This window comes from Pan paniscus, chromosome 8 (assembly GCF_029289425.2).
Source record: "Pan paniscus chromosome 8, NHGRI_mPanPan1-v2.0_pri, whole genome shotgun sequence".
Lineage (NCBI taxonomy): Eukaryota > Metazoa > Chordata > Mammalia > Primates > Hominidae > Pan > Pan paniscus.
In genome coordinates, this window is record NC_073257.2 from 130867494 (window position 1) to 130894325 (window position 26832).

The window sequence follows — 26832 nt, forward strand, 5'->3', positions numbered from 1 at the left end:
TCCAGTGGCACTCATCACATTATTCTGCAGTCACTGAGCTTCTGTCACCCAACAGATATTTGCAAAGTCCCATGATGTACCAGGCACCAGGAGAGCACTGAGGGTCCCTCTTTCCAGAAGCCCCCATCAGTGAAGGGAACAGACAGGTGGCAGCGGTCTGTCCTGCCTTGTGGCCAGGAGGTAGCAAGTACAAAGTCCCTGGGGTCTTGGAGGACAAAGTGACCAGCTCTGCTGCATGGGAAAGGAGGAAGCTTTCCTGAAAAGGGGACATTTGAGCTGAGCCTCGAAGGCCAAAAAGGAGGAAGGGTGCCTGTAATCCCAGCTACTCAGGAACCTGAGGCATGAGAATCACTTGAACCTGGGAGACGAGGTTGCAGTGAGCTGAGATCGCACAACTGCACTCCAGCCTGGGCGACAGAGTGGGACTCTGTCTCAAAAAAAAGAAGGGAAGGGTATTCCTGGCAGAGGAAGAGGCTTGTGCAAAGGCACAGAGGTGTGAATGTTTGCAGCTTCCGTGGAGCTGAGGCAGAGGCTGAGTCCAGACTGCAAATGTCCCATCAGTGTCCATGCATCACCATAGAGACAGTCTGGGCAGAATTGGGAAAGGACCCAAGAATCTCCCTCCAGTCCCTTACCTCTTGGCTGGAGCTCATCCCAGGAGACCTGCAGCCCTGCTTTACAATCCAGGAATTGAAGGTTCCACAAAAGCCCGCGAGACAGGTCCCCCCAAGCCCAGGCACATCTTAAAGAGATTGTGATCGTTTGCTGGAGACTGCACCTGCAGATGACCAACTGGACCACAGAGCGGCAGATCCCCTGGCCTAACAGGCTAAAAATAGTCCCAGTGTAGATTTCCAGACAAGACTGACGCACTCAAACGAAAAAGACTCACAGATTTGCACAGCTGATGAAAACTAAAATATCAACAGGCTCCTCCAGCCTGCAGAGCACCTTACTCAACCAGACAGAGATTTAGCAAGAGATTCGTTTTCTGAGGTCCTGCCAGATCCCGGGAGGAGAGGCCAGGGAGTTTGTTATCATCTCTTAAGTAAACCATGATTCATCCTCATAGCAGAAAAAAGAATGAGGTGGCAGTATATATACTGACTTGGAAAGACTCTAGGACATAGTAAATGATAAAAGCAAACTGCAGAATGTATGGAATCACAGATATACTAAATTAAAAAGTGTGTGTGTGTGTGTGCATGTGTATGCATGTGTGTGTGTTCATGTATAAATGCATGGCAAAAAGCCTGGAATTCCTCACAACCACGCCATGCAGTAGTATTGTTATCCATTTAAGCTTTTGTGAGGTTAAGTAATTTGAACATATGGCATAGTAAATATGGCTATTATATCCAGACCATATGGAACTGGATTATGATAACAATCGCTGACATTTATATAGCAAACTTTTTTTTTAAGAACTGAAGAATACTCACTAAACCCATTCATTTTACTGTGTGCCTGGCACTACTCTTGCCTCTGGAGATAAAGTGATGAAAAAGTACAAGTGAAGTCTCTGCCTTCGTGACACTAACACTCCAGGGTCACCTCCGGGGAGGTAATGATAGAGAGTGGGAGTCAAGGAGATAAAGGAAAATATTATCCTTGTCTATAATGTTTGAATTATTATTATTATTTTTTTTTTTTTTGAGACAGAGTCTCGCTCTCTCTCCCCGTCTGGAGTGCAGTGGGGCGATCTCGGCTCACTGCAAGCTCCGCCTCCCGGGTTCACGCCATTCTCCTGCCTGAGCCTCCGAGTAGCTGGGACTACAGGCACCTGCCACTGCGCCCAGCTAATTTTTTGTATTTGTAGTAGAGACGGGGTTTCACCATGTTAGCCAGGATGGTCTCAATCTCCTGACCTCGTGATCCACCCGCCTCAGCCTCCCAAAGTGCTGGGATTACAGGCGTGAGCCACTATGCGCGGCCTGAATTTTTTATAATAGGAATTAATCCACTATTTGAATAATTAAAATTTATTTTTAGTGTTCTCAATGAAAAGGCACCCTTTGCCTTTGAGGACATCTTTTTCTTTTCTTTTTTTTTTTTTTCTTTTTTAGAGAGACAAGGTCTCATTATGTTGCCCGGGATGGCCTCAAACTCTGAGGCTCAAGTGATCCTCCTGCCTCAGCCTCCAAGTAGCTAGGACTACAGGCACGTACCACCACACCCGGCTGCCTTTGGCGGTATTCACTCTTCAAGCCTACCACCCAACTACTAAGAGTTGATTTTTAATAACTTTAATTTTGGGGGTGTTTTTATCTTTTTTCCCTTTTTTGAAATGGAGTTTCACTCTGTCACCCAGGCTGGAGTGCATTGGCGTGATCTCGGCTCACTTCAACCCCCACCCACCCGGTTCGAGCAATTCTCCTGCCTCAGCCTCCCGAGTAGCTGGGACTACAGGCGTGCACCACCACGTGTGGCTAATTTTTGTATTTTTAGTAGAGATGAGGTTTCACCATGTTGTCCAGGCTGGTCTTAAACTCCTGACTTCAAGTGACCCACCTGCCTCAGCCTCCCAACATGCTGGGATTACAGGCGTGAGCCACCACGCCCGACCATAACTTTAGTTTTAATGACTATAACAGTATGTGCATTCAGAAAAGTGAAATACAGGGAGATGTCATTTGGGGGCACTTGCTATGCACTGTCTCTATGTTAGACCTTTTCCATACACCATCTTGTCTGATCTTCTGTACAACTACACCAGGAGTTGAGAACAATAGCTACTTCATAGATCAGTTCTTAAACAGGGGTGACTTTGCCTCCAAGGAACACGTGGTAAAATCTGAAGATGTGTTTGGTTGCCGCATTGTGGGGGGCAGGGCAGTTACTACTGGTATCTAATGGAGAAAGGCCAGGGATGCTGCTAAACATCCTACAGTGCACAGCACAGCCCCACAACCAAGAATGATCCAACCCAAAACGCCAATGGTGCTGGGGTTGAGAGACCATGTCACAGATGAAGAAACAGGTTCGGGGAAATGACTTCCCCCAGGTCACACAGCTAGTGTGGTAAGCAGAATAACGGCCATCCAAACCTGTGAGTACGTTACCTTACATGGTAAAGGGGAATTAAAGCTGGATTAAGGTTGCTAGCCAGCTGATCTTAAAATAGGGAGATGATCCTGGATTATCCAGGAAAGCCCAATGTAATCACAAGGGTCCTTATAAGCAAGCAAGGAGGCAGGAGGGTCTGTGTTAGAGATGAAGAGTGAGAAAGACTCAACCAGCCTCCACTGGCTTTGAAGATGGAGTTGGGTTTGACCCCAAGGCCTAGCTCTTGACCACTACACTAGAAGAAGGGTTGGGGAGGAAGAGCAGGGATCTTCTATAACCCCACAGTCCATGGAGAACCATTGTTAATATTTTGGAATTAGGCCAGGCACAGTAGCTCAATGTGATCCTCCTGCTTTGGCCTCCCAAAGTGCTTTGGGAGGCCAAAGCAGGAGGATCACTTGAGCCTAGGAGTTTAAGGCTGCAGTGAGCTATGATCATGCCACTGTACTCTAGCCTGGGCAACAAGAGCAAGACTCTGTCTCTAAAATAATAACAATAGTATTTTGGAATTATACCATAGTTACAGATGTTTATCATGAGCATTCACCTGTGTCATGAAAAATTAATAGAGGCCAGGCACGATGGCTCACACCTGTAATCCCAGCACTTTGGGAGGCCGAGGCAGGTGGATCACGAGGTCAGGAGTTCGAGACCAGCTTGGCAAAGATGGTGAAACCCCGTCTCTACTAAAAGTACAAAAATTAGCCGAGCGTGGTGGCAGATGCCTGTAATCCCAGCTACTCAGGAGGCTGAGCGAGAGAACTGCTCGAACCCAGGAGGCGAAGGTTGCAGTGAGCTGACATCGTGCCACTGCACTCCAGGCTGGGCGACAGAGTGAGACTCCGTTTCAAAAATAAAAAAAATAAAAAATTAATAGAAAGTCTAACTTTAATTGACCATGTGATAGTTTATCATGTGTTTTAGCATCATTTAACTTCTTATGTGGGCATAAGTTGTTTTCAATTCTGTGCTAAAACCACCCTGCAATAACTATTTTTACTGGAATTTCTGACTGCATTCTGGGTTATCGCCTTAGATTCCTAGAAGTCGAATCATTGATCCAATAGGAAATGAATATTTGAGGTTGTTAATAGATAATGCTAAATGGCTCTCCAAAAACGTAAGTACAGGAAAGTATCCACTTCATCAAATTCTTCAAAATCTGATAGATTTTTAAAAATCATTTGATAGGTAAAAGAGTATATTGTTTTAATTTGCCTTTCTTTGGTTATTACAGTAGGTAACCTTTTTCTCGTATATTTACAAATCATTTTTATTTTATCTATGATCATTTGTTCACATTTTTTGCCCACTTTTCTACTTTTGTGTTAATAATTTTCTAATCAGTTTGTGTTTTATGTACATAGCAATATCAACATTAAAGCTAGTAACCCTGTGTTCTTGTATATATGACAAATATATTTTGGAAAATATTTGCCATGCATATTTGTTAGGGGAAAATGTTTGCCATAAATAGTTGTTTGTTGTTGCTTTTTAGCATTTTGTTGTTAATGTTTTATACCTTTTATTTAGGTTTTTTTTGTTGTTGGTGGTGGTGGTTTTTGGGTTATTTGTCTTTTGCATTTTTAGTAGACACAGGGTTTTACTATGTTGCCCAGGCTGGTCTCAAACTCATGACTCAAGCAATCCCCTCGCTTCAGCCTCTCAAAGTGCTGGGATTACAGGTGTGAGCCACCACACCCACCCACCTTTTTTTTTTTTTTTTTTTCCATATTGTCAGATACTTTTCCCTTTGGGATATCAGCCATCATCTAAATGCTTTGAAAGGCCCTCCTAATTCAGAGATCAGGTAAATATTTACATGTATTTCCTATTAGGTTGTGTGTATGTGTGGAGTTTAACTTCTTAATTTTGACTTTAATTTATAACTTCATTATGATCATGAGATGCCCACCATGAGGGCAAAGTTCCTGCAACTTTTTAAGCTTGTCAACAGATGAAAAGGTCAAATTACCACCCCAAGAAATACACAAGTTTAGGCAAAAGTGAGCCTAAATTTGACACACAGTAACTCATAAGCATCCATGCTGTGGTCCAGCAAGGCCGTTAGGCATAAAGGGTGAGCACATCTCAGAAGGACGCCAAACAGCATCTCCTCTCCACAAGCCAAGCCATGTTCAGTGTTTCTCCTTTCACACTGAGAATTCCCCAGTGCTTATCATCAGCACATCCTGATGGTTTTCCTGGACTCCCTCCTCCCACCACACCATGCTCGACCTCACAAAGATGCAAGGGTCCTCGCTGGGGGTCCCTGAGCTCCACTTCCCTGTTAATCTCCCACCAACACCAAAAGGAAGGATGAATCTCCTCAAACCCACCCTAAGTGGTGACTAGTGTCTGCCTGGATGGAGAAGCCCAAACATCACTGAAGGTGATGGATTCGAGCCTGGAGCAGCGATTCTCAGTAATTCTCAACTGCAGAGCCCAGTCAGCTGTGAAGTGTCATCAGCAATATCCGTGATAATAAAGGGATGGCTGGGCGTGGTGGCTCACACCTGTAATCCCAGCACTTTAGGAGGCCGAGGCGGGCAGATCATGAGGTCAGGAGATCGAGACCATCCTGGCTAACACGGTGAAACCCCATCTCTACTAAAAATACAAAAAATTAGCCAGGCGTGATGGCAGGCGCCTGTAGTCCCAGCTACTCGGGAGGCTGAGGTAGGAAAATGGCGTGAACCTGGGAGGCGGAGCTTGCAGTGAGCCGAGATCACACCACTGCACTCCACCTTGGGCAACAGAGCAAGACTCCGTCTCAAAAATAATAATAATAATAATTATTATTATTATTATTATTAAGGGATTTGGCTGGGCATGATGGCTCATGCCTGTAGTCCCAGCACTTTGGGAGGTGGAGGCTGGTGGGTTGTTTGAGCCCAGCCTGGGCAATGTGGTAAAAACCCATCTCTACACAAAAACACAAAAAAATTAGCCAGGCTTGGTGGTGTGCACCTGTGGTCCCAGCTACTCAGGAGGCTGAGGTGGGAGGACTGCTTATTACTTGCTTATTAATACTGCTCATGGGTTCTGTTGAACAGACATACCACAGTGTATTTATCCATTCTGCTGATGAATATTTGAGCTATTTCCAGTTTGGGGCGATTAGGAACAATGTTAGTGTGAACACTTTTAACAACCTTATTGAGGTATAATTTATATTACTATAAAATGTACCCATTATAATTGGACTATATACAGCTTTGGCAGGGCACAGTGGCTCACATCTGTAATACCAGCACTTTGGGAGGCTGAGGCGGGTGGACTGCTTGAGCTCAGAAGTTCAAGACTAGCCTGGACAATGTGGTGAAACCCCATCTCTACAAAAAATTCAAAAATTAGTCAGGCATGGTAGTGCACCTGTAGTCCCAGCTACTTGGGAGTCTGAGGTGGAAGGATGACTTGAGCCAGGGAGGCAGAGGTTGCAGTGAGCTAAGATCACACCATTGCACTCCAGCCTGGGCAACAGAGCCAGACCCTGCCTAAAAACAGAAACAAACAAACAAAAAATTATATAGTTGGGTAGCCATCACCACCACCTAGTTTTAGAACATTCCATCACCCCCAGAAGTTTCCTCATGCCTATTTGCAGGCAGTCCTCCCTATCCACCCACCCATAGCCCAGGCAGCCGATGATATGCTTTCTTCTCTACAGTGCTGCCTTTTCTACAAGTGTAATCAGATAATATGTAGTATTCTGTGTTTGGCTTCTTGCACGGAGCATAATGTTTTTAACCTTCGGTATCTATAGTCTGTTCCTTTTTATTTCTGAGTAGTTGATATGGTTTGACTGTGTCCCCACCCAAATCTCATCTTGAATTGTAGTTCCTGTAATTCCTAGGTGTTGTGGGAGGGACCCGGTGGGAGATAATTGAATCATAGGGGCGGTTTCCCCCACTGTTCTTGTGGTAGTGAATACGTCTCGTAAGATCTGATGGTTTTGTAAGGGCTTTCCCTTTTTGCTTGGCTCTTATTCTTGCTTTGCCTGCCACCATATAAGATGTGCCTTTCCAGCAGGTATGGTGGCTCACTCCTATAATCCCAGTATTTTGGGAGGCCGAGGCAGGCAGATCACGAGGTCAGGAGTTTGAGACCAGCCTGTCCAACATGGCAAAACCCCATCTCTACAAAAAATACAAAATTTAGCTGGGCCCGATGGCAGGTGCCTGTAATCCCAGCTACTCAGGAAGCTGAGGAAGAATTGCTCTGCCTGGGAGGCAGAGGTTGCAGTCAGCCAAGATCACACCACTGCACTCCAGCCTGGGAGACAGAGGGAGACTTTTGTCTCGAAAAAAAAAGTCGGGCATAGTGGCTCATGCCTGTAATCCCAGCACTTTGGGAGGCCAAGGCGGGCGGATCATCTGAGGTCGGGAGTTTGAGACCAGGCTGACCAACATGGAGAAACCCCATCTCTACTAAAAATACAAAATTAGCTGGGCATGGTGGCACATGCCTGTAATCCCAGCTACTCAAGAGGCTGAGGCAGGAGAATCGCTTGAACCCGGAAGGCGGAGGTTGCAGTAAGCCGAGATCACACCATTGCACGCCAGCCTAGGCAATAAGAGCAAAGCTCCTTCTCAAAAAAAAAAAAAAGTTCCAGGTTCTTCATGTCCTCACTTGGTTTTTCCAGTTTCTTTTACTACAACCACTTTAGTTTGGTAGGTAGTGTGTAAACATTCTTAATCGTGTTTCCTGGTCCTCAGGAGCATCTGTCTGGCTGACTGCTAGGCCATAAATTATTTTTGCCTTCAACTTTTCTAAATATTTCCAAGTTGTTTTCCACATCGATTATACCAATTTAATTCTCTCTAGCAATATATAAGTTCCAGTTATACCACATTCTTGTCAATGTCTGATATTGATAGAATATTTGATTTTGCCAATCTGATGGTGTAAAGTGGTATCTCATTTTAGTTATAATTTGAATTCCCGATTATAATCTAGTTTATCCTTTTAATATCCATTTACATTTCTTCTGCTATAAGTGCCTTTTCACATGTTTCATCTTTTAATATCCTTTTAATATTCATTTACATTTCTTCTGCTATAAGTGCCTTTTCACACGTTTCACAAATTTTTCTATTTGTGTGTACATCTCATATCAATTTTTAGTTATTTTATATCTTCTGGGCACTAGGACCTTAGTCAATGACATGTATTACAAACAGCTCCTCTCACTTTGACTTTTTTTTTTTTGAGAGGGAGTCTCACTCTGTCACCCAGGCTGGAGTGCAGTGGCCTGATCTCGGCTCACTGCAACCTCCAACTCCCAGGTTCAAGCGATTCTTGTGCCTCAGCCTCCCAAGCAGCTGGGACTACAGGTGTGTGCCACCACACCCAGCTAATTTTTGTATATGTAGTAGAGACAGGGTTTCACCATGTTGGCCAGGCTGGTCACTAACTCCTGGCCTCAAGTGATCCGCCCACCTTGGCCTCCCAAAGTGCTGGGATTACAGGAGTGGGCCACCACGCCTGGCCATGACTTGTCTTTTTACTTACTGTGTGGTGTCTTCTAAGAAACAGAAGTTCTTCATTTTAATTAAGTAACATTTATTAATTCTTCTCTTTATTGTTAGTGGGTTATTTTGTGTGTTTGCCTTGTTTAAGAAATACTTCCTTGCCTTGAAATCATAGGAATTGTCCCATATTGTCTTCTAAAAGCTAGAGTTTTGCCTTCACAGCTAAGTCTTTAATCTACCTGAAATTGATTCTTATCTAAAATGTGATATAGAAGTCTGATTTTTTTTTCCGTAAGGATTCTCAATTACCAAACACTGTCTATTGTAAAGTCCAGCATAGATCAAGTTCCCACCACAGAACAAGTTTCTTTATATGAGTGGGTCTGCTTCTGCACTTTTAATGCTGGTCCATAGGCAACCAATCTACGGGTGGTCAATAGCATCTGAATTATTAAAGCTTTAGAATAATTTTTATCTTTGGCATGGCAAGCCCCACCCCTTCCCTGCCCATCTAGTTCTTTTTCTTCAAGAGTGTGTTCACTTTCTTGGTCTTTGTTTTTCCATATAAACTTTAGAATTGGCTTGTCACATTTGACACACACACACATAAACACACAAAAAGTGAGGATTTTGATTTGAATTACATTCAATCTAAATAGGTGTATTTGGGAGAACTGACAACCTTATAATAGTGAGTTTTCTAACACACAAACATGGCATATCCCCAGTTTAGTTTTCTTTAATCTCTTTCAATGGAGGTTTATAATTGCCTCCATAAAGGTCTTGTACATAGTTTATTAGATTAGAATTATTTATACCTGGCCGGGCGCAGTAGCTCACACCTGTAATCCCAGCACTTCAGGATGCCGAGGTGGGTAGATCACCTGAGGTCAGGAGTTGGAGACCAGCTTGACCAACATGGTGAAACCCCTAATACAAAAATCAGCCAGGTGTGGTGGCACGCACCTGTAATCCCAGCTACTTGGGAGGCTGAGGCAGGAGAATCGCTTGAACCTGGGAGACGGAGGTTGCAGTGAGCTGAGATCAAGCCACTGCACTCTAGCCTGGGCTACAGAGCAATACTCAATCTCAAAAAGAAAAAAAAAAACGCTGGGCGCAGTGGCTCACACCTGTAATCCCAACACTTTGGGAGGCTGAGGCAGGCAGATCACCTGAGGTCAGGAGTTCGAGATCAGCCTGACCAACATGGAGAAACCCCATCTCTACTAAAAATACAAAAAAATGAGCCAGGCGTGGTGGCTCATGCCTGTAATCCCAGCTACTCAGGAGGCTGAGGCAGGAGAAGCGCTTGAACCCGGGAGGCGGAGGTTGCCGTGAGCCAAGATCGCACCATTGCACTCCAGCCTGGGCAACAAGAGTGAAACTCCGTCTCAAAAAAATAAAATAAAATAAAATAAATAAATAAATAAATATATATATATATATATATTCCTTGAATAGAACTTGTCTGAAAACTCAGATGGGTCAGGTGCTTTCTTTATGGGGAGCTTTTTTTTTGGTTTTGGTTTTTTGTTTTTTGCATAAACAAGTTTAATTTCCAACAAGGGCCACAGTCATTGTGTTATCCCACATTTTGAGGAAGGATAGAGAAGGTGAATTATTAAACATTTACATTCCAGAGCAGGATAAAAGAAGAGAAAAACCCAGTCCAGAATTACAGTTAACACTATAATACCACCAACTTTGGGAGTGGTAGGGAGGGGGAATCCCCAGAAAGTAGAAAGCTGGACCCAGAGGCGAGGCACAGTGGCTCACGCCTTTAATCCCAGCACTTTGGGAGGCCGAGGCAGGAGGACCACTTTGAGCTCAGTTCAAACTAGCCTGGGAAACATGGCAAAACCCTGTCTCTACAAAAAATACAAAACTTAGCTTGGCATTGGTGGCTCAAACCTGTAGTCCCAGCTACTTGGGAAGCTGATGCAGTCAGCCGAGATGGCACCACTGCACTCCAGCCTGGGTAATAGAGTGAGACCCCATCTCAAGAGAAAAAAGAAAGCTGGACCCAGGGAAAGGATAAAATTAAACCTACCACAGGAGAGCAGGAGAAGGAGTGGGCAGAATTGGATAAAACACTCTGGGGAGCTTTCTTAATGCCATTATAAATAATATTTTAATCACATTTTCTGTTTGTTTTGATATATTGAAATGCAATTCATTTTTATGTATGGATTTTGTATCCAGCAAACTCACTACACTCTCTCATTCATGTTAACACTTGATTGTAGTGCTTATGTTTTTTACACAGAAAACATATATGATCTTATGCAGTTTCATTTCTTCCTTCCTGATTCGCTTAACGTTAATTATTTCTTCTGCCATACTACAGTAGCTAGGACCTGTGAGACCTCCAGGAACACGATGATTAGAGGTGTTAAATATATTTGCTACAAGGTTTGTAGATACGCTGTATCAATTAAAGAAACCCCCTTCTTTTTCTAGTTTTCCAAGAGTCTTAATCATAACTGTATGTTGAATTATATCAAATGTGTTTTCTGTATCTACCAAGGTAACCATATTTTTCTTTAATATATGAATGTGGTGAATTACATTGACTTTTTTTTTTTTTTTTTTCAAGACAGAGCCTCGCTCTGTCACCCAGGCTGGAGTGCAATGGCATGATCTCGGGTCACTGTAACCTCCCTCTCCCAGGTTCAAGTGATTCTTGTACCAAGCAGCGGAGACTATGGGACTACAGACCTGCACCACCACATCGGGCTAATTTTTGTATTTTTAGTAGAGACGGGGTTTCATCATGTTGCCCAGGATGGTCTTGAACTCCTGAGCTCAAGTGATCCACCCACCTCAGCCTCCCAAAGTGCTGGGATTGCAGGCATGAGCCACTGAGTTTGGCCTCACATTAATTGACTTCTAATGTTAAACCAAGATTCCATTCCAGAGGTAAATTCATCTTAGACCTGATTAATTATATATTTTTCATTACTAATTTGGTTTAATATTGTGTTTCAGATTTTTACACATATGTTCATGAGTGAGTTTGGTTTGTAATTTTCTTTTCTTATACTTCTTGTGCTTTATACTAGCCTCATAAAATGAATTAGAAAATGATCTTTTTCCTATAAAAGTTTGGTGTAGAATTGGAATTATTTGGTTTTTTAGTAGCAGAATTTATCTTCGAAGTCATCTGGATCTAGTGTTTTCTTTGTGAGGAAATTTTTAACTCTGATTAAATTTATTAACTGGTTACAGGATTACTGAGGTTTTTAAATTACTGAGTTTTACTTTTCTAGCAGATTGCCCATTTCATATATATTTTTAACTTTTTTTTTCTTTTTTCTGAGACAGAGTCTCACTCTGTCACCCAAGCTGGAGTGCAGTGGTACAATCTCAGCTCACTGCAACCTCCGCCTCCCAGGTTCAAATAAGTCTCCCATCTCAGCCTCCCGAGTAGCTGGGATTACAGGCGCCCACAACCACACCCAGCTAATTTCTGTATTTTTAGTAGAGATGGCACTTTGCCATGTTGGCCAGGCTGGTCTCGAACTCCTGGCCTCAAGTGATCCACCTGCCTCGGCCTCCCAAAGTGCTGGGATTACAGGCATGAGCCACTGTGCTCGGCCACATCTTAAAATTGAGGAAGTATCTATAGTCATGGAATTGTTTGTCATGCCTTTTATTCTTGATAAATCTTGCTAAATATTTGTTAATGTTATTAGTCTTTTATAAGAATCAACTTTTTTAGGCTGGGCACAGTGGTTCATGCCTGTAATCTCCACACTTTGGGAGGCTGAGGCAGGTGGATGACTTGAGACCAGCCTGGACAACATGGTGAGACCTTGCCTCTACAAAAAAAAAAGAAGAAGAAGAAGAAGAAGAAAAAATCAACTTTTTGGCTTTGTCAGTCATTTATCATATCTTTTCTTTTCTATTTCACTAATTCCTTCACTTCTCTGTATTGTATCCTTTTCTAGTTTCTTCCATTGTTGATTTCTAATGAAATGGACTTGTGACCAGAGAATCCTATGTGACACCAATCCTGTGAAATTTGTTAATACCTGGTTGATGGCACAGAATCCCATCAACTTTCTTTTTTAAGAGATGGGGGTCTTACTAGGTTGCACAAGCTGGTCTCAGACTCCTGGGATCTAGTGATCCTCCCACATAGCTAGTATTTCAGGCATGCACCACCACACCTGGCCCCAGTCAACTTTTATGAATGCTCTGAGTGCTTGAAAAGAATGTAAATTCTGCAGTTATTCAAGGCAGTGTTTGTATATTTATATGTATATATAATTATATACATATCATTATTCAATATTACTAAATATATTCTATATCCTTCATAATATTGTCTATTTTACCTACAAGAGAGATGTCACATCTCCCACTAATGTAGATTTGTCTATTTCTCCTATTTCTCCTTGCAATTCTATCTGTTTTTTTATTTATACTTTGAAGTTAAATTATTAAGTATATATTACCTTGGAACTGTTATAGCCTCCTGGTAAACTGAACCTTTCACATTACATAGCCATAGGTCCATTTTGTTGGCTGTTGGCACAGCAACATCAGCTGTTCCTTGGTGGTGTCTCCTCCCATGACTTCTTGCATCCTTCTACCTTTCACCTTTCTGTATCCTTATGTTTCATTAGAGTTTCTTATGGAGGAAATACAGCAGATTTTTAAATCCAGTCTGCAATCTTTGTGTTTTAATAAAAACATTTAGTCCATTTACATTTATTACAGTAATTATATGTTTGGACGTACTTCAACCATCTTATTGTGTACTTCCAATTTGTTCTACCATTTATATGATTATTTTTCCCTCTGTCATGCTTTCTTTTGTAATTATTATCCTTTCCTCATTCCATTTCTTTACATCTATTATTTTGAAAGCTATAATCCCAGCACTTTGGGATGCCAAGGAGGGTGGATCACTTGAGCCCAGGAGTTGAAGACCAGCCTGGGTAACATGGTGAAACCCTGTCTCTACAGAACATACAAAAATTAGCCAGGCATGGTGTTGTGCACCTCTAGTCCCAGCCACTTGGGAAGCTGAGGTGGGAGAATCACCTGAGCTGGGGAGGTTGAGATTGCAGTGAGTTGTGATCATGCCACTGCACTCCAGCCTGGGTGACAGAGCAAGACCCTGTCTAAAAAAAAAAAAGAAAAGAAAAGAAAGAAAGTTACACCCTCTATTTCCTTTCTCTTTTTTTCCAAATTGGTTCCCTAAAAATGTTAACTTACATGCTAATTAATATTGATAGTCAAGATTTTCTCCAAAATAATCCATAGTATAGGAGATAGGGAAAAAAAAAAACAGGTGTGGAGATAGTTAAAAATAAGAGTAGCCAGTTATTAAGGGTAAACTGGGTTAAGATTCATTATGCTGGCCGGGCACGGGGGCTCATGCCTGTAATCCCAGTACTTTGGGAGGCCAAGGTGGGCAGATCACAAGGTCAGGAGATTGAGACCATCCTGGCTAACACGGTGAAACCCCGTCTCTACTAAAAATACAAAAAGTTAGCTGGGCGTGGTGGCAGGCGCCTGTAGTCCCAGCTACTCGGGAGGCTGAGGCAGGAGAAAGGCATGAACCCGGGAGGCAGAGCTTGCAGTGAGCCGAGATTGTGCCACTGCACTCCAGCCTGGGCGACAGAGCAAGACTCTGTCTCAAAAAAAAAAAAAAAAAGATGCATTATGCTATGATCTTTACTTCCGTAATTCCTGAAATTTCCCATAGGTTATAAAATATTAAAGTTAGTATCTTTCCCCTCTCCTTGAACAATATAAGGGTTTTGGAGCACTTCACTCCAGTCTCTCACTCCTGATGCTTGTTCTATTATTGCTGGGTATTTTTGTTGCACTTGGCTCTTTTTTTGTTTTAATGACAAATTAAATAACATCATTATTAGTTTGGTGCAAAAGTAATTGTGGTTTTTGCCATTAAAGAGTTAAAACCGCAATTACTTTTGCACCAACCTAATATTTTAAGTATGTTGAGTCTCCCACACAAGTACGCCTTTCTTTGCTCACTAATCCTCTTTGCAACTCAGACCCTTCCTCTGCAATCACTTTCCATCTGCCTGAGGGCCACACACACACACACACACACACACACACTTTGTGTAGTGCTCCCTCACCTCACAGCTTCCCCTGTACTGTGTCAGGTCCCGACTAACAGAGGAAACCTGACCTCCCCAGCCCAGCTGCACTCTGGCTATGTCAAGGTCTTGGGAGTCATGACACGCCCGTGTGTGGATGGGGTGCTGTTGCCAGGGAGTTCACAGCCCTCTGCACTTTCCCCGTGGTAAGCTGAATAATGACCCCAAAAGGCATCTTAATTCCTACAACCTGTGGATCTGTTACCTGACATGGCCAAGGAGAACTGAGGTTCCAGGTGGAATTAAGGTTGCTAATTAAATGATGTTAGAATAGGGGCCTGGCGCAGTGGCTCACACATGTAATCCCAGCACTTTGGGAGGCCGAGGCAGGTGGATCACTTGAGGCCAGGAGTTTGAGACCAGCCTGGCCAACATGGCAAAACCCTGTCTCTACTAAAAATACAAAAATTAGCTGGGCATGGTGGCGCGCACCTGTAATTCCAGCTACTCGGAAGGCTGAGGCAAGAGAATCGCTTGAATACGGGAGGCAGAGGTTGCAGTGAGCCGACATTGCACCACTGCACTCCAGCCTGGGTGATGGAGCGAGACTCTGTCTCAAAAACAAACAAAAAAAGATGTTAGAATTGGGAGATCATTCTGCACATTGTGCATTATCCCAGTGAACCCAATGGGACCACCAGGGTCGTGGAAGGTGGAGGAGGGAGACAGAAGAAAGAACAAAGAGGTGCCACGTGGAAAGGACTCAGCTACCTGCTATCCCTGGGTTTTGAGAAGGGAGAGGCCACAAACCACAGGAATGGCAGGCAGCCTCCAGACACTGGGAAAGGTAAGGAAACAGGTTCCCCCCCAAGAGCCTCCAGAGGGAATTCAGCCCAGTGAGACCCACTGTGGATTTCTGACATCTAGAGCGCTGAGAAAATCAGTGTGTATTGTTTTCAGCCACTACATGGGTGGTAATTTGTTACAACCGCAACAGGAAGCGAACCTGCCCCCACCAAGCGTCATCGCCTGTTTACTTGTCTGTCTGCCCAATTCGAGTGTAAGCTCCATGAGGTCAGAAGTACGTCAGTCTTATTTGCCACTTATCCCCAGACCTTGATGGTAAATAAATGAATTTTAGAGATGGAAAGGGCCAAGAAATCACTTAGGCCAGCCCAATTATTTTAAACTGAAATTTAAAACTAAGATCCAGAGACAGGAACTGATTTTGCTCGAGGCTACTCAATTTATACAGAGCTTGGATCCTCCATCGGCTCCCTGGGGCCCACCTGCCTTCTGGTCACTAAGCTGTAGAAGCCTGAAGACAGATACAACTGTGGAGAGGCAGCTCCGAGCACACAAAATCCCTGGAGAACTCAGGACGGCTGGGAGAGGGTCAGTGCAAATCAGATAAGACCAGAATAAGATGGCTAAAATGACTTGAGCAATCTTTAAAATGTTAGTCCTGGCCCGGCGAGGTGGTTCACGCCTGTAATCCCAGCACTTTGGGAGGGTGAGGCGGGCGGACTGCTTGGGCCCAGGAGTTCGAGACCAACCTGAGCAACATGGCAAAATCCCATCTCTACTAAAAATATGAAAATTAGCCAGGCGTGGTGGTGTATGCCTGTAGTCCCAGCTACTCAGGAGGCTGAGACAGAAGAATCGCTTGAACCCAGGAAGCAGAGGTTGCAGTGAGCCAAGCTCGTGCCACTGCATTCCAGCCTGGGCGACAGAGCAAGACTGTCTCAAAAATAAAGTTAAATGTTAGTCCCAAGGGGCAGCTGATCCACCAGTAACAACCAGGGCAGAACTGTGCCCAGCACCTGATCAGCTGAATTCAGGAGACTCTCCACCTGAAGCTTCAGAATGGGGAAACAAGAAAAGGGGTACTAATGTCAAACTTGAGGCCCGCCTTCAAGAAGCTCAGCATTTCACACCTCGGCCAGAGCCAAAGCTTTGGGCTTTGAGCAAATTAGGAAAAGACACTTCTTCCACAAGGTATATTTTTCCATCTGTCAGTGAAGTGTCATAATATACTGATTTCGTTAGAAGATACTTTACTCGAGGTCGGCCAGAAAATGATCACAGAGTTACTATGTCTATGAAGTAAAGGTGCCCCCTTAGATGGGAAGTGGTTGTGCAGTACACAACCTGCAGAACTGTACACAACCTGCAGAACCACACATAGCATTCTTTGCTTGGCAGTCTGGTCCCATCCTTTCCACAGCCCTCATATCCCCACTTCCCCTCCCTCTGCCTAGAGCCCTCAGACCTGTTGGAGAACAGTCTCAATCTACAGGTTACCATTTTACATGTAACTCCTTCCTGTCAGCTTTTTACTTCCCTCCCCCTGCAGACAGCAGGGATTGACGACGGGTGAGAGAAGGCTGATGGCCCCATTTAGTGAAGCAGAGGAGGAGGTGGGGAGGCCGGATGTAGTGAATTCCAAATGAATGAGTATCCACGGGCCGGGGGATGATCAAGGAGGTGTGAGGGTTAACAGTGCGGGCCTTGAAGAAATGCCACCTACCAGCTAGCTGTGAGCTGCTGGGCATGCTTTTAGCCTCCCAAAACCTCATTTTCCCTTTTGTGAAATGCTTATCATTGTAGGCCTGCTGGGAGGATTTCAGAAATGATATGAGTGAATGCTTAGTGCACGGTAAGGGCTCAGCACCTGTGAGCTACTGTTATTGCTATTATCAGCATCATCAGCCCAGGGACATCTGCCCTTCCGCCTGTCAGCCTCCAGGCAGCTCCTGCTTTAAACAAAATTGGGACACTCCAGATTTCTAAAAGAAAACCACATGGCAGGGAGGAGGGCAAGTGCTGGAGGGAGAAAGGATTACTCACTTTACCAAAGTACCCACTACTGGATAAACAGAAACACCCAGACTGCTTTTAAAGGGGGTTGGTTTTGTTCAGGGGACATTGCCGACACGGACTGGAATGTGTCCTCTCCTGCCCCTGCCGCTGTGTGTTGCTGGCCAGTCTCCCGCACATCTGGACCCCAGAAGTCCCAAGAATGACCGGGTGCATCCAAGGAGGCACAAACCCAGGTTCGGGGAGTGAGAGAAGAACGGGTGCAAATCTCAGTCCTGCTGCTCCTGAGCTTCTCAGCCTTGGGCTCCATGCTGAGCCTTGCCCCCGTCTCCAACAGGTCACCAGCGCACCTGCCTTGCGGGGCAGGGTGGGGGGTGGGGGGCACATGGAATGGTGCATGTCAAGCACCTGGTGCTGATGGTGGTGGTATTATTACCAGCTGGGAGACTTTAGCCCAAGGCAGGGGGTGTGAGATGACACCACGGCACCCGTTTCCCATTCTCCGCATCCCCTTCCAGCCTTGTCCACACACAGAGAATTCTGACATGGTCGTCACCTCCACCTGGCCAGAATACGGTAGCCTACCTTTTCGACAGAATAACCAAATGTATTTTTTTTCACAGTATTACATGTTTCATTTAGAACAAGGGTGTCCAGTGTTTTGGCTTCCCTGGACCGCAATGGAAGAACTGTCTTGGACCACACATAAAACATACTAATGACAGCTGAAGGGCTTAATTAAAAAAGGTCTGTGCATAATCTCATAATGTTTTAAGAAAGTTTACAAATTTGTATTGGGCCGCATTCAAAGCTGTCCTGGGCCACATGAGGCCACCAGGCCACAGGTTGGACAAGCTTGATTAAGAATGAAGTCAACTGCACGTATAAAAGGATACCTGGACGTGGTGCGGTGGCTCACGTCTGTAATCCCAGCACTTTGGGAGGCCAAGGCAGGTGGATCACCTGAGGTCAGGAGTTCAAGACCAGCCTGGCTAACATGGTGAAACCCTGTCTCTACTAAAAATACAAAAATTAGCTGGGCATCGTGGTGCATGCCTGTAATCCCAGCCACTCGGGAGGCTGAGGCACCAGAATCACTTGAACCTGGGAGGTGGAGGTTGCAGTGAGCCGAGATCATGCCACTGCACTCCAGCCTGGGTGACAGAGTGAGACACTGTTTCAAATAAATAAATAAATAAAAGGATACCTGACTTGAAGTGGCTGAAATAATAAAGATATTATAATTATCTCGTGTAACAAGTCACCAAGTCATCAACAAAAATATCACTAAGGTTTGTTTTTTGTTTTAACTTTTCTGGTAAGCCATCACCTTGCGCCAGCTTTGTGTCCTTAAGCCTTATCACCTCAGCTCTATAGCCTGAGCTGAAGAAGGTGAGGGCCCTGGTTCTTTATTTCTTCCTCCTTTTTATATAAGGAAGCAAACCCCTTCCCAGTATCCTCCCAGCAGACAGCAGATGTCCGCTGAGATCTCCAGGGTGAGAATGGGTCACCAGCCCTCCCCTTACCCAGTGGTGACTAGGGGAAATGGGATGTTTCTGCGTGGCTTAAACCTGTCACAGTTATGCCCCGAGGCTGAGGGAGGGAATCAGAACAAAGTTAAGTCTGCAAGGAGGGGGAGTGGCTGCCATTTTACTCGACAAGAGCCCTTCACTGACCAAAAGCAGCATCTGGGGCCCAGAGAGGTTAAGCCCCTTGTCCACTACACGTGACTTTGCACCAGGGCCAGGGTGCAAACCCTGCCCCAAGGCCCAGTAAGCTCTCCCCACTTCACCATATGGCTTCTCCACAACAGCAGACCCTAAGCCCAAGCCCCCCAAAGGGCAGGAGCCCCATCCCAGGACTCTCTGAGCTTGACAGAGCCATGATGTGGACAAAGTCAGCCAGGAGAGGGCTCCTCGTGCCCAAATGCACCTCACCCACCTCCAGGCCCATGGCTGAGGGAGCCAAAGCACCTCCTGTCCCTGGCAAAGGCCTGGCAGGGGTTCAGCGGGAACCCAGAGCCTGACAAACAGCATCTCTATAGCCACCTGGACCCCGGCCAAGCTGCCTCATTCCCCAGGGCTGACCTCATGTTTCTGAAGAGCCTCAGGAGCCTGAGGTCTGTGAGCTGCCTCACAGGGTTCAGTTCTGCTGCCAGCAAAGGAAATGGCCCGGGCTGGGGGCCATGTGGAGAGGTGGGAGCACAGAACCCAGGCACCCTCCCCACCACCCACCCCTGCCCTGCCAGAGCCCTTAGCCTGTGCCAGGCAGGCCCCACTCCAGAAGAAACCAAGCAGCACCCTCTAACTTCTGAGGTGTAGCCCATGCCCACCTGTCTTCTCACCTCTGCCGGATACCTGAAGAAACGTTCATAGACTGGCTGTTTCCATCTGTTTCATTCCAGACTCCTGGAAAGTGAGCAAAAGGCAGTGAGACTTCATCAGAGGTGCTAAGAACATCTCTGAAATCGTGCCAACACCTCAAAGAGCTAGAGAGCTCACAGCCAGGCTGAGGCCTGTTGCTGGGTGACAAAAGTCACTGTTTATTTAACCCAGAGCTGGGCCAGGTGCCCACACTGGCCTTTCTGTGGTCACTGAGAGCAAAGGCTCCCAGGGTACTGAGGCCCAGCGTGTGCTCCAGGACAAAAGCCTTCATGCACTTGGCCTCCACTTCCCGACTTCCCTTCTGGGTCAAATGTCTACTCACCTCATATAGCAGTCAAGGGGAGCAGCCTGGGGAAACAGCCCATGGCGGACCCCAAGACACACTCATTTCTCCACCTCCTTCTGGGGCATCTCCATCCCAGCTCCACTTCCCACATACCCAGGCTGCAGGTCCCAGCCAAGGTGTTTGTTCCTATTCTTATCCCTTAAAAGTTTTTATTCTCCCCGTACAACCACAAGGGCCGAAAACCATGTGGGGAGGCAAGAAGGCTTCCGCTTCTGTGCCATCGCCTCTCTGGCCTGACCAAGGGGGATCAGACACAGCAGCTGGCAATTTTAAACTTTTCCTGCCAAAGTTATTCTCAGAACTGTGGCTCCCCATCTTCAGAGCTTGAAAAGTCTGCATGTCTTGAAAGGATGCAGGCTGCAGGGCTGTGTGAACCGAGCGGAATTTTCCATTCATAGAATAATCATCTTCATACCACTCTGGGGGGCTGGCGTTCTCGTGGTAAAAGCTCCGAGTTCAGGGTCAGCAAACCTGCCAGGCGTCTGCAGGAGCCCTGCGGCATGGAGGTTCTTTTATTTATTTTTGGTGGAGAAGGGGAGGAAATAAAGGAATGACTTTCTACCTTGCATGCCAACACAAACTTGGAAAAGGATCTGGGTTGGCAAGTGCTGAATATTACTGCCTGGTTTCATGACTTACATCAACCATCAGGGGCTAGAAGGAAGAGGCCAAAACATGGATCTTTAACCCCTAACCCAGAGAGGCGGCCAGAACAGGCCTCACTTCACTGCTTCAAGTCCTTTCCCGTGCCTGCCAGCCAAAGCCCTGGATTGCTCTTTGAGGGCAGGGGCCCCAGCCAAGGCCATATCGCCTCACCTCACCTCACTTCTTTCCAGCTTCCCCTGTGTTGTGCCTTAGAGTTCTGCGGATCCATGCACAGACTTATTGTCTGAGATACCTTGCGGGTCCAGGGTGTAGTGAGAAGGCCACCCGGCCGGGAGTAACAGGACCAGAGTCTTAGTTCTGTCACATAGTCACTGTAGCCTTAAAGAAGTCCTGCTTGGCTAGGCACGGTGGCTCACACCTATAATCCCAGCATTTTGGGAGGCCAAGGTAGGCAAATCACCTGAGGTCAGGAGTTTGAGACCAGCCAATACGGTGAAACCCCATCACTATTAAAAATACAAAAATTAGGTGGGCATGGTGGCACATGCCTCTAAACCCAGCTACTCAGGAGGCTGAGGCAGGAGAATCGCTTAAACTCAGGAGGCAGAGATTGCAGTGAGCCGAGATCGTGCCATCGCACTCCAGTCTGGGCGACAGAGTGAGACTCTGTCTCAAAAAAAAAAAAAAGAAATCCTACTCTTCTCTAGGTCTCATTTTCTTCATCTGTAAGGATTGGACAGAACTGGGTGCAGTGGCTCACATTTGCAATCCCAGCACTTTGTGAGGCCAAGACAGGAGGATCACTTGAGGCCAGGAGTTCAAGACCAGCCTAGGCAACATAGCGAGACCCCCGTCTATTAAAAAAGAAAAGAAAAAGGCAAGAAAAGATCGAACAGAATGATCCCAAAGATCCCTTCCCATGCTGACATTCTGATTCCCTCATTCATTCATTCTAATATTAACCAATGCCAGCACTAGGTTCTGGGCATCCCCTGCTGAGCCATTCTAAACCTGCTGGGCACAGCCAAGACCTGTGAGTGTGGCCTCAGGCCTAGTGAGGGCTCATTGTTTCCACAGCCACTGCATGGTCCAGAGAGAGGAAGGAAAGCCCCACCTGCCCCATGAAGCCCACCCTGCCAGGGCCCACCTGCCAGGGGAGGCATTTTCCTGATCCCAGTTCTAGGTTTCATCCTAGAAGAGCCCTCAGTATCTAAAGCCTTTCCTACTTTCAACTTTTAAAAAAGTTGGGAAGTGTAAGACCACCTGCCATCTTCCTAATCAAAACTCATCTTCTGGCTCTTATTCTCCATGGCTTTTACACAACATGTTTTATTCATTTCAAAGTATTTAATTATAATGTTGAGGCCAGGTGTGGTGGCTCATGTCTGTAATCCCAGCACTTTGGGAGGCCAAGGTAGGAAGATCGCTTGAGGCCAGGTGTTCAAGACCAGCCTAGGCAACATAGTGAGACCCTGTCTCAAGAAAAAAAAAAAGAAAAAAGAAAAATCAAGAAGAAAAAAGAAAGAGTGAGAAAGAAAGAAAGAGGCCAGACGCAGTGGCTCACGCCTGTAATACCAACACTTTGGGAGGCCAAGGCGGGCGGATCGCGAGGTCTGGAGTTCAAGACAAGCCTGGCCAACATAGTGAAACCCCGTCTCTACTAAAATACAAAAAATTAGCCCGGCAAGGTGGCGGGCATCTGTAATCCCAGCTGCTTGGAAGGCTGAGGCAGGAGAATTGCTTGAACCCGGGATGCGGAAAGAAAAAAAAAAAAAAAAGAAACAAAAGGAAGGAGGGAAAGAAGGAAGGAAGGAAAGAAGGAAGGAAGGAAGGAAGGAAGGAAGGAAGGAAGGAAGGAAGGAGACAAAATATAACATTGAATACACGTTGTTTTTCAAACTGCACATACAACCCACATTTTGACTCAGGCCTCTGGGGCGAGGGGGTACACACACACACACATCCCAGTCACTGTCCTAGGCTCTCCAGCCATGAGATTTTCCGGCCCAGCCCCAACCCCGACCTAAGTCACCGGCTATCGGCCACCCATTGGCTGAAGTCCCTGAGCACCTGTTGGGAGGAAGGCTGCTGCGTGCAGCCGGAAAGTCCTGCGTCCCTCCGCTCTTACCGCGGCAGGAACCACAGCCTCCCCGAACCTCAGGGTTTGTATGGATTTCGCCCAGGGGAAAGCGCTCCAACGCGCGGTGCAAACGGAAGCCACTGGCTGGTTGGGCGGCTGTGATGAGAGAGCTGCATCCTTCCAACGCGTCCAGCTTTTCATGCTGATGTTGGTGAGAAGGGGGTGGATAGCGGGGATTCTCAGGATTAGGGCCTGGGGCCATTAAAGGCTGGGAGGTGGGGGTGTAAACCTGTGGCCACCCTGACCCCTGTCCTCGGGGGGCCTCACCACCAGGCCGAGGAGACCCAGGCCTGGTCACCTGCTCCAAGCCCAGGCCCGGCGCTCGAAGGCGGGCCCCAGCGGCCCTCCCTCCCCGGCCCTTCTCTCCCCTACTTTCTCCTCACCTCCCAGCTGCGCGGAGAACACGCCCCCTCCCCGTGTTCCCACCAATCAGCGTCCGGAGCGGCGCCCGAGGCGCCGGGGGGCTCTGGTCTGCAGCCAATGAGCGCCACGGCCCGAGGCGGCGCCTCGCCCGCCCCCTCCCGGAATGAAGGCCGCCCGACAGCTGGCGAGGCTGGCGCAGCGCGCGGGGCGCGGGAGCCGCGCGGGCTGGAGCGGTGCGCGCGCACAGCCAGCCCGCCTCCGCTCCGCCTCCGTCCGGGGCGCGGGCGAGGTGGCCGGGGCGGGGGAACGCAGGGGGCAGGACCGCGGCGGCGAGGCCGGGGGGCGGGGAGGAGTGGGCCCGATAAAAGGCGGCGCGGCGGCCCCACCCCGCGGCAGGCCGGCGGGCAGGCTCGGCGTGTCCTTTCCGTCCGGCCCGCGCCGGCGGCGGGGAGGCGGCGCGCGGCCCGCAGCCCGCCCATGGAGGCTTTCCCCTGGGCGCCCCGCTCGCCCCGCCGCGGCCGCGCCCCCCCGCCCATGGCGCTCGTGCCCAGCGCCCGCTACGTGAGCGCCCCGGGCCCGGCGCACCCGCAGCCCTTCAGCTCCTGGAACGACTACCTGGGGCTCGCCACGCTCATCACCAAAGCGGTGGACGGCGAGCCGCGCTTCGGCTGCGCCCGCGGTGGGAACGGCGGCGGCAGCTCCCCGCCCTCCTCCTCCTCGTCGTCCTGCTGCTCCCCCCACGCGGGGGCCGGGCCTGGGGCGCTGGGGCCGGCGCTGGGGCCGCCCGACTACGACGAGGACGACGACGACGACAGCGACGAGCCGGGGTCCCGGGGCCGCTACCTGGGGAGCGCGCTGGAGCTGCGCGCGCTGGAGCTGTGCGCGGGCCCCGCCGAGGCCGGGCTGCTGGAGGAGCGCTTCGCCGAGCTGAGCCCGTTCGCGGGTCGTGCCGCCGCCGTGCTGCTGGGCTGCGCGCCCGCCGCCGCCGCCGCCGCCGCCGCCACCACCAGCGAGGCGACGCCGCGCGAGGAGCGGGCCCCGGCGTGGGCGGCCGAGCCCCGGCTGCACGCGGCCTCCGGGGCGGCGGCCGCCCGGCTGCTGAAGCCCGAGCTGCAGGTGTGCGTGTTCTGCCGGAACAACAAGGAGGCGATGGCGCTCTACACCACCCATATCCTCAAGGGCCCCGACGGGCGAGTGCTGTGTCCCGTGCTGCGCCGCTACACGTGTCCCCTGTGCGGCGCCAGCGGCGACAACGCGCACACCATCAAGTACTGCCCGCTCTCCAAAGTGCCGCCGCCGCCCGCCCGCCCGCCGCCCCGCAGCGCCAGGGACGGCCCGCCTGGCAAGAAGCTGCGCTGAAGGCCCGGGCTCCCGGCCGCCCAGGGTCGCCGCCGCCCCTCGCACCGCTAGGTCTGCGCACCATCTCGCCCCCGCCGTGGGGAGGCGTGCGGCTCAGCGGTCGGCTCGACATGGGACGTCGTCCTGGTGGTTTTTGAAAAGCAGCCGACCGTGTGGAGTACTTCCGTGCTGAACGATTGGGACTAGACGCTGAAATCCCCATTTGTCTTCAGTTTCTAGTTTGCACATCCAGAACGGCGAAGGCTGGGTGTGTATTCCACTAACTGAAATATGGCAACTTAGAGGCGCTGTTTATTTACTGTATACGTCGACCTATTTTAGATGCGCATCAGTATGAAATTGTCTCAATCTTGGATGTTTCATTTTATGAATGGAGGCACTTTACTAGGTCTAGAATATTTTTTTAAAAGCCTCTGAACTGAGCTTAAAACTGGCGATTTTATGAAATGTCGGCAAAATGACTTTTATTGTTTGAAGCGAGTTAATATTCTGTTGTCTTTAAAAATCAGTTACTCTAATTCCAGGTGAAGCAAGCCACTGGTAGCATCACCCTTATGAGAAGTGAAGGTTTTGTAAACTTTCCAGTATTAATTTGGGCGGGTATTCCCCCCTTGTGGCTTGTTTCTGTCCTAGCTGGAGGTGTAAAATGCACAATGTGTAGCAGGTAGAATACAGCTCCTTATCGTTCTATGTACCAGGTATTTTATTACTGAACTAGCAACTAGCCTTTTCCACCTTTAAAAGTTGTGCCAAGTCATAATCATATTGTGTATAACTTGGAAATGGTGCTGTTTAAAAAAATTGTGTATTTATACAGTAACAGTATGAATTCATTAATCTCACCTGTAACTTTCCTACTTGGCCTTTTCTCTACACACTCACCCTCTTCCAGTTCTTTAAAAACGTTTATGACATTAAGATCAAAGGGAGGAAGGGAAGACAGCAGTATTAATTCACCCTAGATTACTCAATTTCAGGGTTCCTAGTGGAGGAAAGCCCATTCCAGCTGTTGCCTGTCAAACAAATAGAAGATGGATCTCTAGCTCTGAGCTATTCGTGTATTAACTCGTATTCAAGAAGGTTCCACCGTGGGCTGCGTCTGACTTTAATACAGGCAGTGCTCAAACTAGAATAAGCACTAATTAAAGGAATTGTTGGGGGTCCTTCATGTGTTCCCACTCCTACTGGAAGACCCATGTCCGTTTCCGGAACCCCACCAGTTTACCCATAAGCAAGACTAAACCTGATCCTTGGGCAAAAGTTCCTAACCCCTACTCTACCCTCCCACCCTCACTTTTAAATCCACCATACTGAATGCCACACTATGGAATGCAGCTACCTGCCAAGCAAGGCAATAGAAGGCAAAAAATAGAAGTGAATTAAGATGAACTCATCTGAAATACACAAATGCATTACTATCTGAAGATACCAGCAAGAGATTTAGTCTACGTGTCTAAGGCTCCCAGGATTTAGCTAGGCTACTAGAAGTTAGACTGCTTTCGCATTAAACAGCTAACTTCATCCACAGCAAATTGACTCAATCAGGAACCTTCATTTGAAGGTGTGTTAGAGGATGGGGTAAATACCCGATAGCTGTCTTTTTGGTGAAAGAAAAGGTGCATTTCAAGAACTTGGGGGGCAGGAGGAAAGCACAATGTTTCTTAGCCAGGAAAGACAAATAATCCAACGCTGCTAGTCTTAACCCCAGACCAGAGAGAACTGCAGATCTGATTGGGCCTAAATTAAGTAGCTTAATGAAACCATGTAATTACTTGTTCTCCTTTCTTTTGCTATAGAAAATCTACCAGTTTAAATGAGCTTCACCTTCTGGGTGAAGTTTCTAAGGTCAACATGAATCCTCTTACCTCTCCCACTGCTCGTGTTCTGCCTTTTCAAAAGGACCACTATGAACAGATCAGCGCATTCTCTAGGCCAAAAGGGCTAGCCAGGTGGCAAGATCAATTTAGCTACTTTGTATTTTCAGAGTCAAATTACAGACGGTTTCCAAAGGTCTTGAGCATGGGGCTTTGGCATAGCCTCAATATATGGGAGTCACTGTGATGAGATGTGCCTAATGTTAATTTGATATTCTGACATTGCTACTATTTTACCAGAACTAAGAACATATTGAGCTGGAGCTTCCTGAGGGCAGGAGAGTATTGGAAAAGGAATCCAGAAGACCCTCTCCACTACT

At 47.4% G+C, this 26832-nt stretch overlaps 1 protein-coding gene and 1 long non-coding RNA gene across 3 annotated transcripts in view; one reads left to right on the forward strand and one right to left on the reverse strand.

The window, feature by feature from the left end:
- The window catches only part of LOC134731152 (uncharacterized), a 243426-nt gene extending 219900 nt beyond the window's left edge, over positions 1-23526 (reverse strand). Inside the window, exons 1-2 of one of the 2 annotated variants that reach the window (XR_010113286.1) lie at positions 23300-23526; positions 19785-19848 (exon numbers count right to left, since the gene is read on the reverse strand). This is a non-coding gene — a long non-coding RNA (uncharacterized LOC134731152). Of the gene's footprint in view, positions 1-19772; positions 19849-23299 lie in introns of both variants that reach the window. The other variant, XR_010113285.1, reaches the window with a different exon arrangement.
- An 85-nt stretch (positions 23527-23611) lies between these two features.
- On the forward strand, positions 23612-25458 carry NANOS1 (nanos C2HC-type zinc finger 1). The gene has a single exon (XM_034931594.3). The coding sequence runs from the start codon at positions 23757-23759 to the stop codon at positions 24636-24638; it is 882 nt and encodes a 293-aa protein (XP_034787485.1). The 5' UTR covers positions 23612-23756; the 3' UTR covers positions 24639-25458.
- The last annotated feature ends 1374 nt before the right edge of the window (positions 25459-26832 follow it).

Coding starts and splice junctions, on each gene's coding strand:
- NANOS1 (XM_034931594.3), top strand. CDS start 23,757: ATGGAGGCTTTCCCCTGGGCGCCCCGCTCGCCCCGCCGCGGCCGCGCC.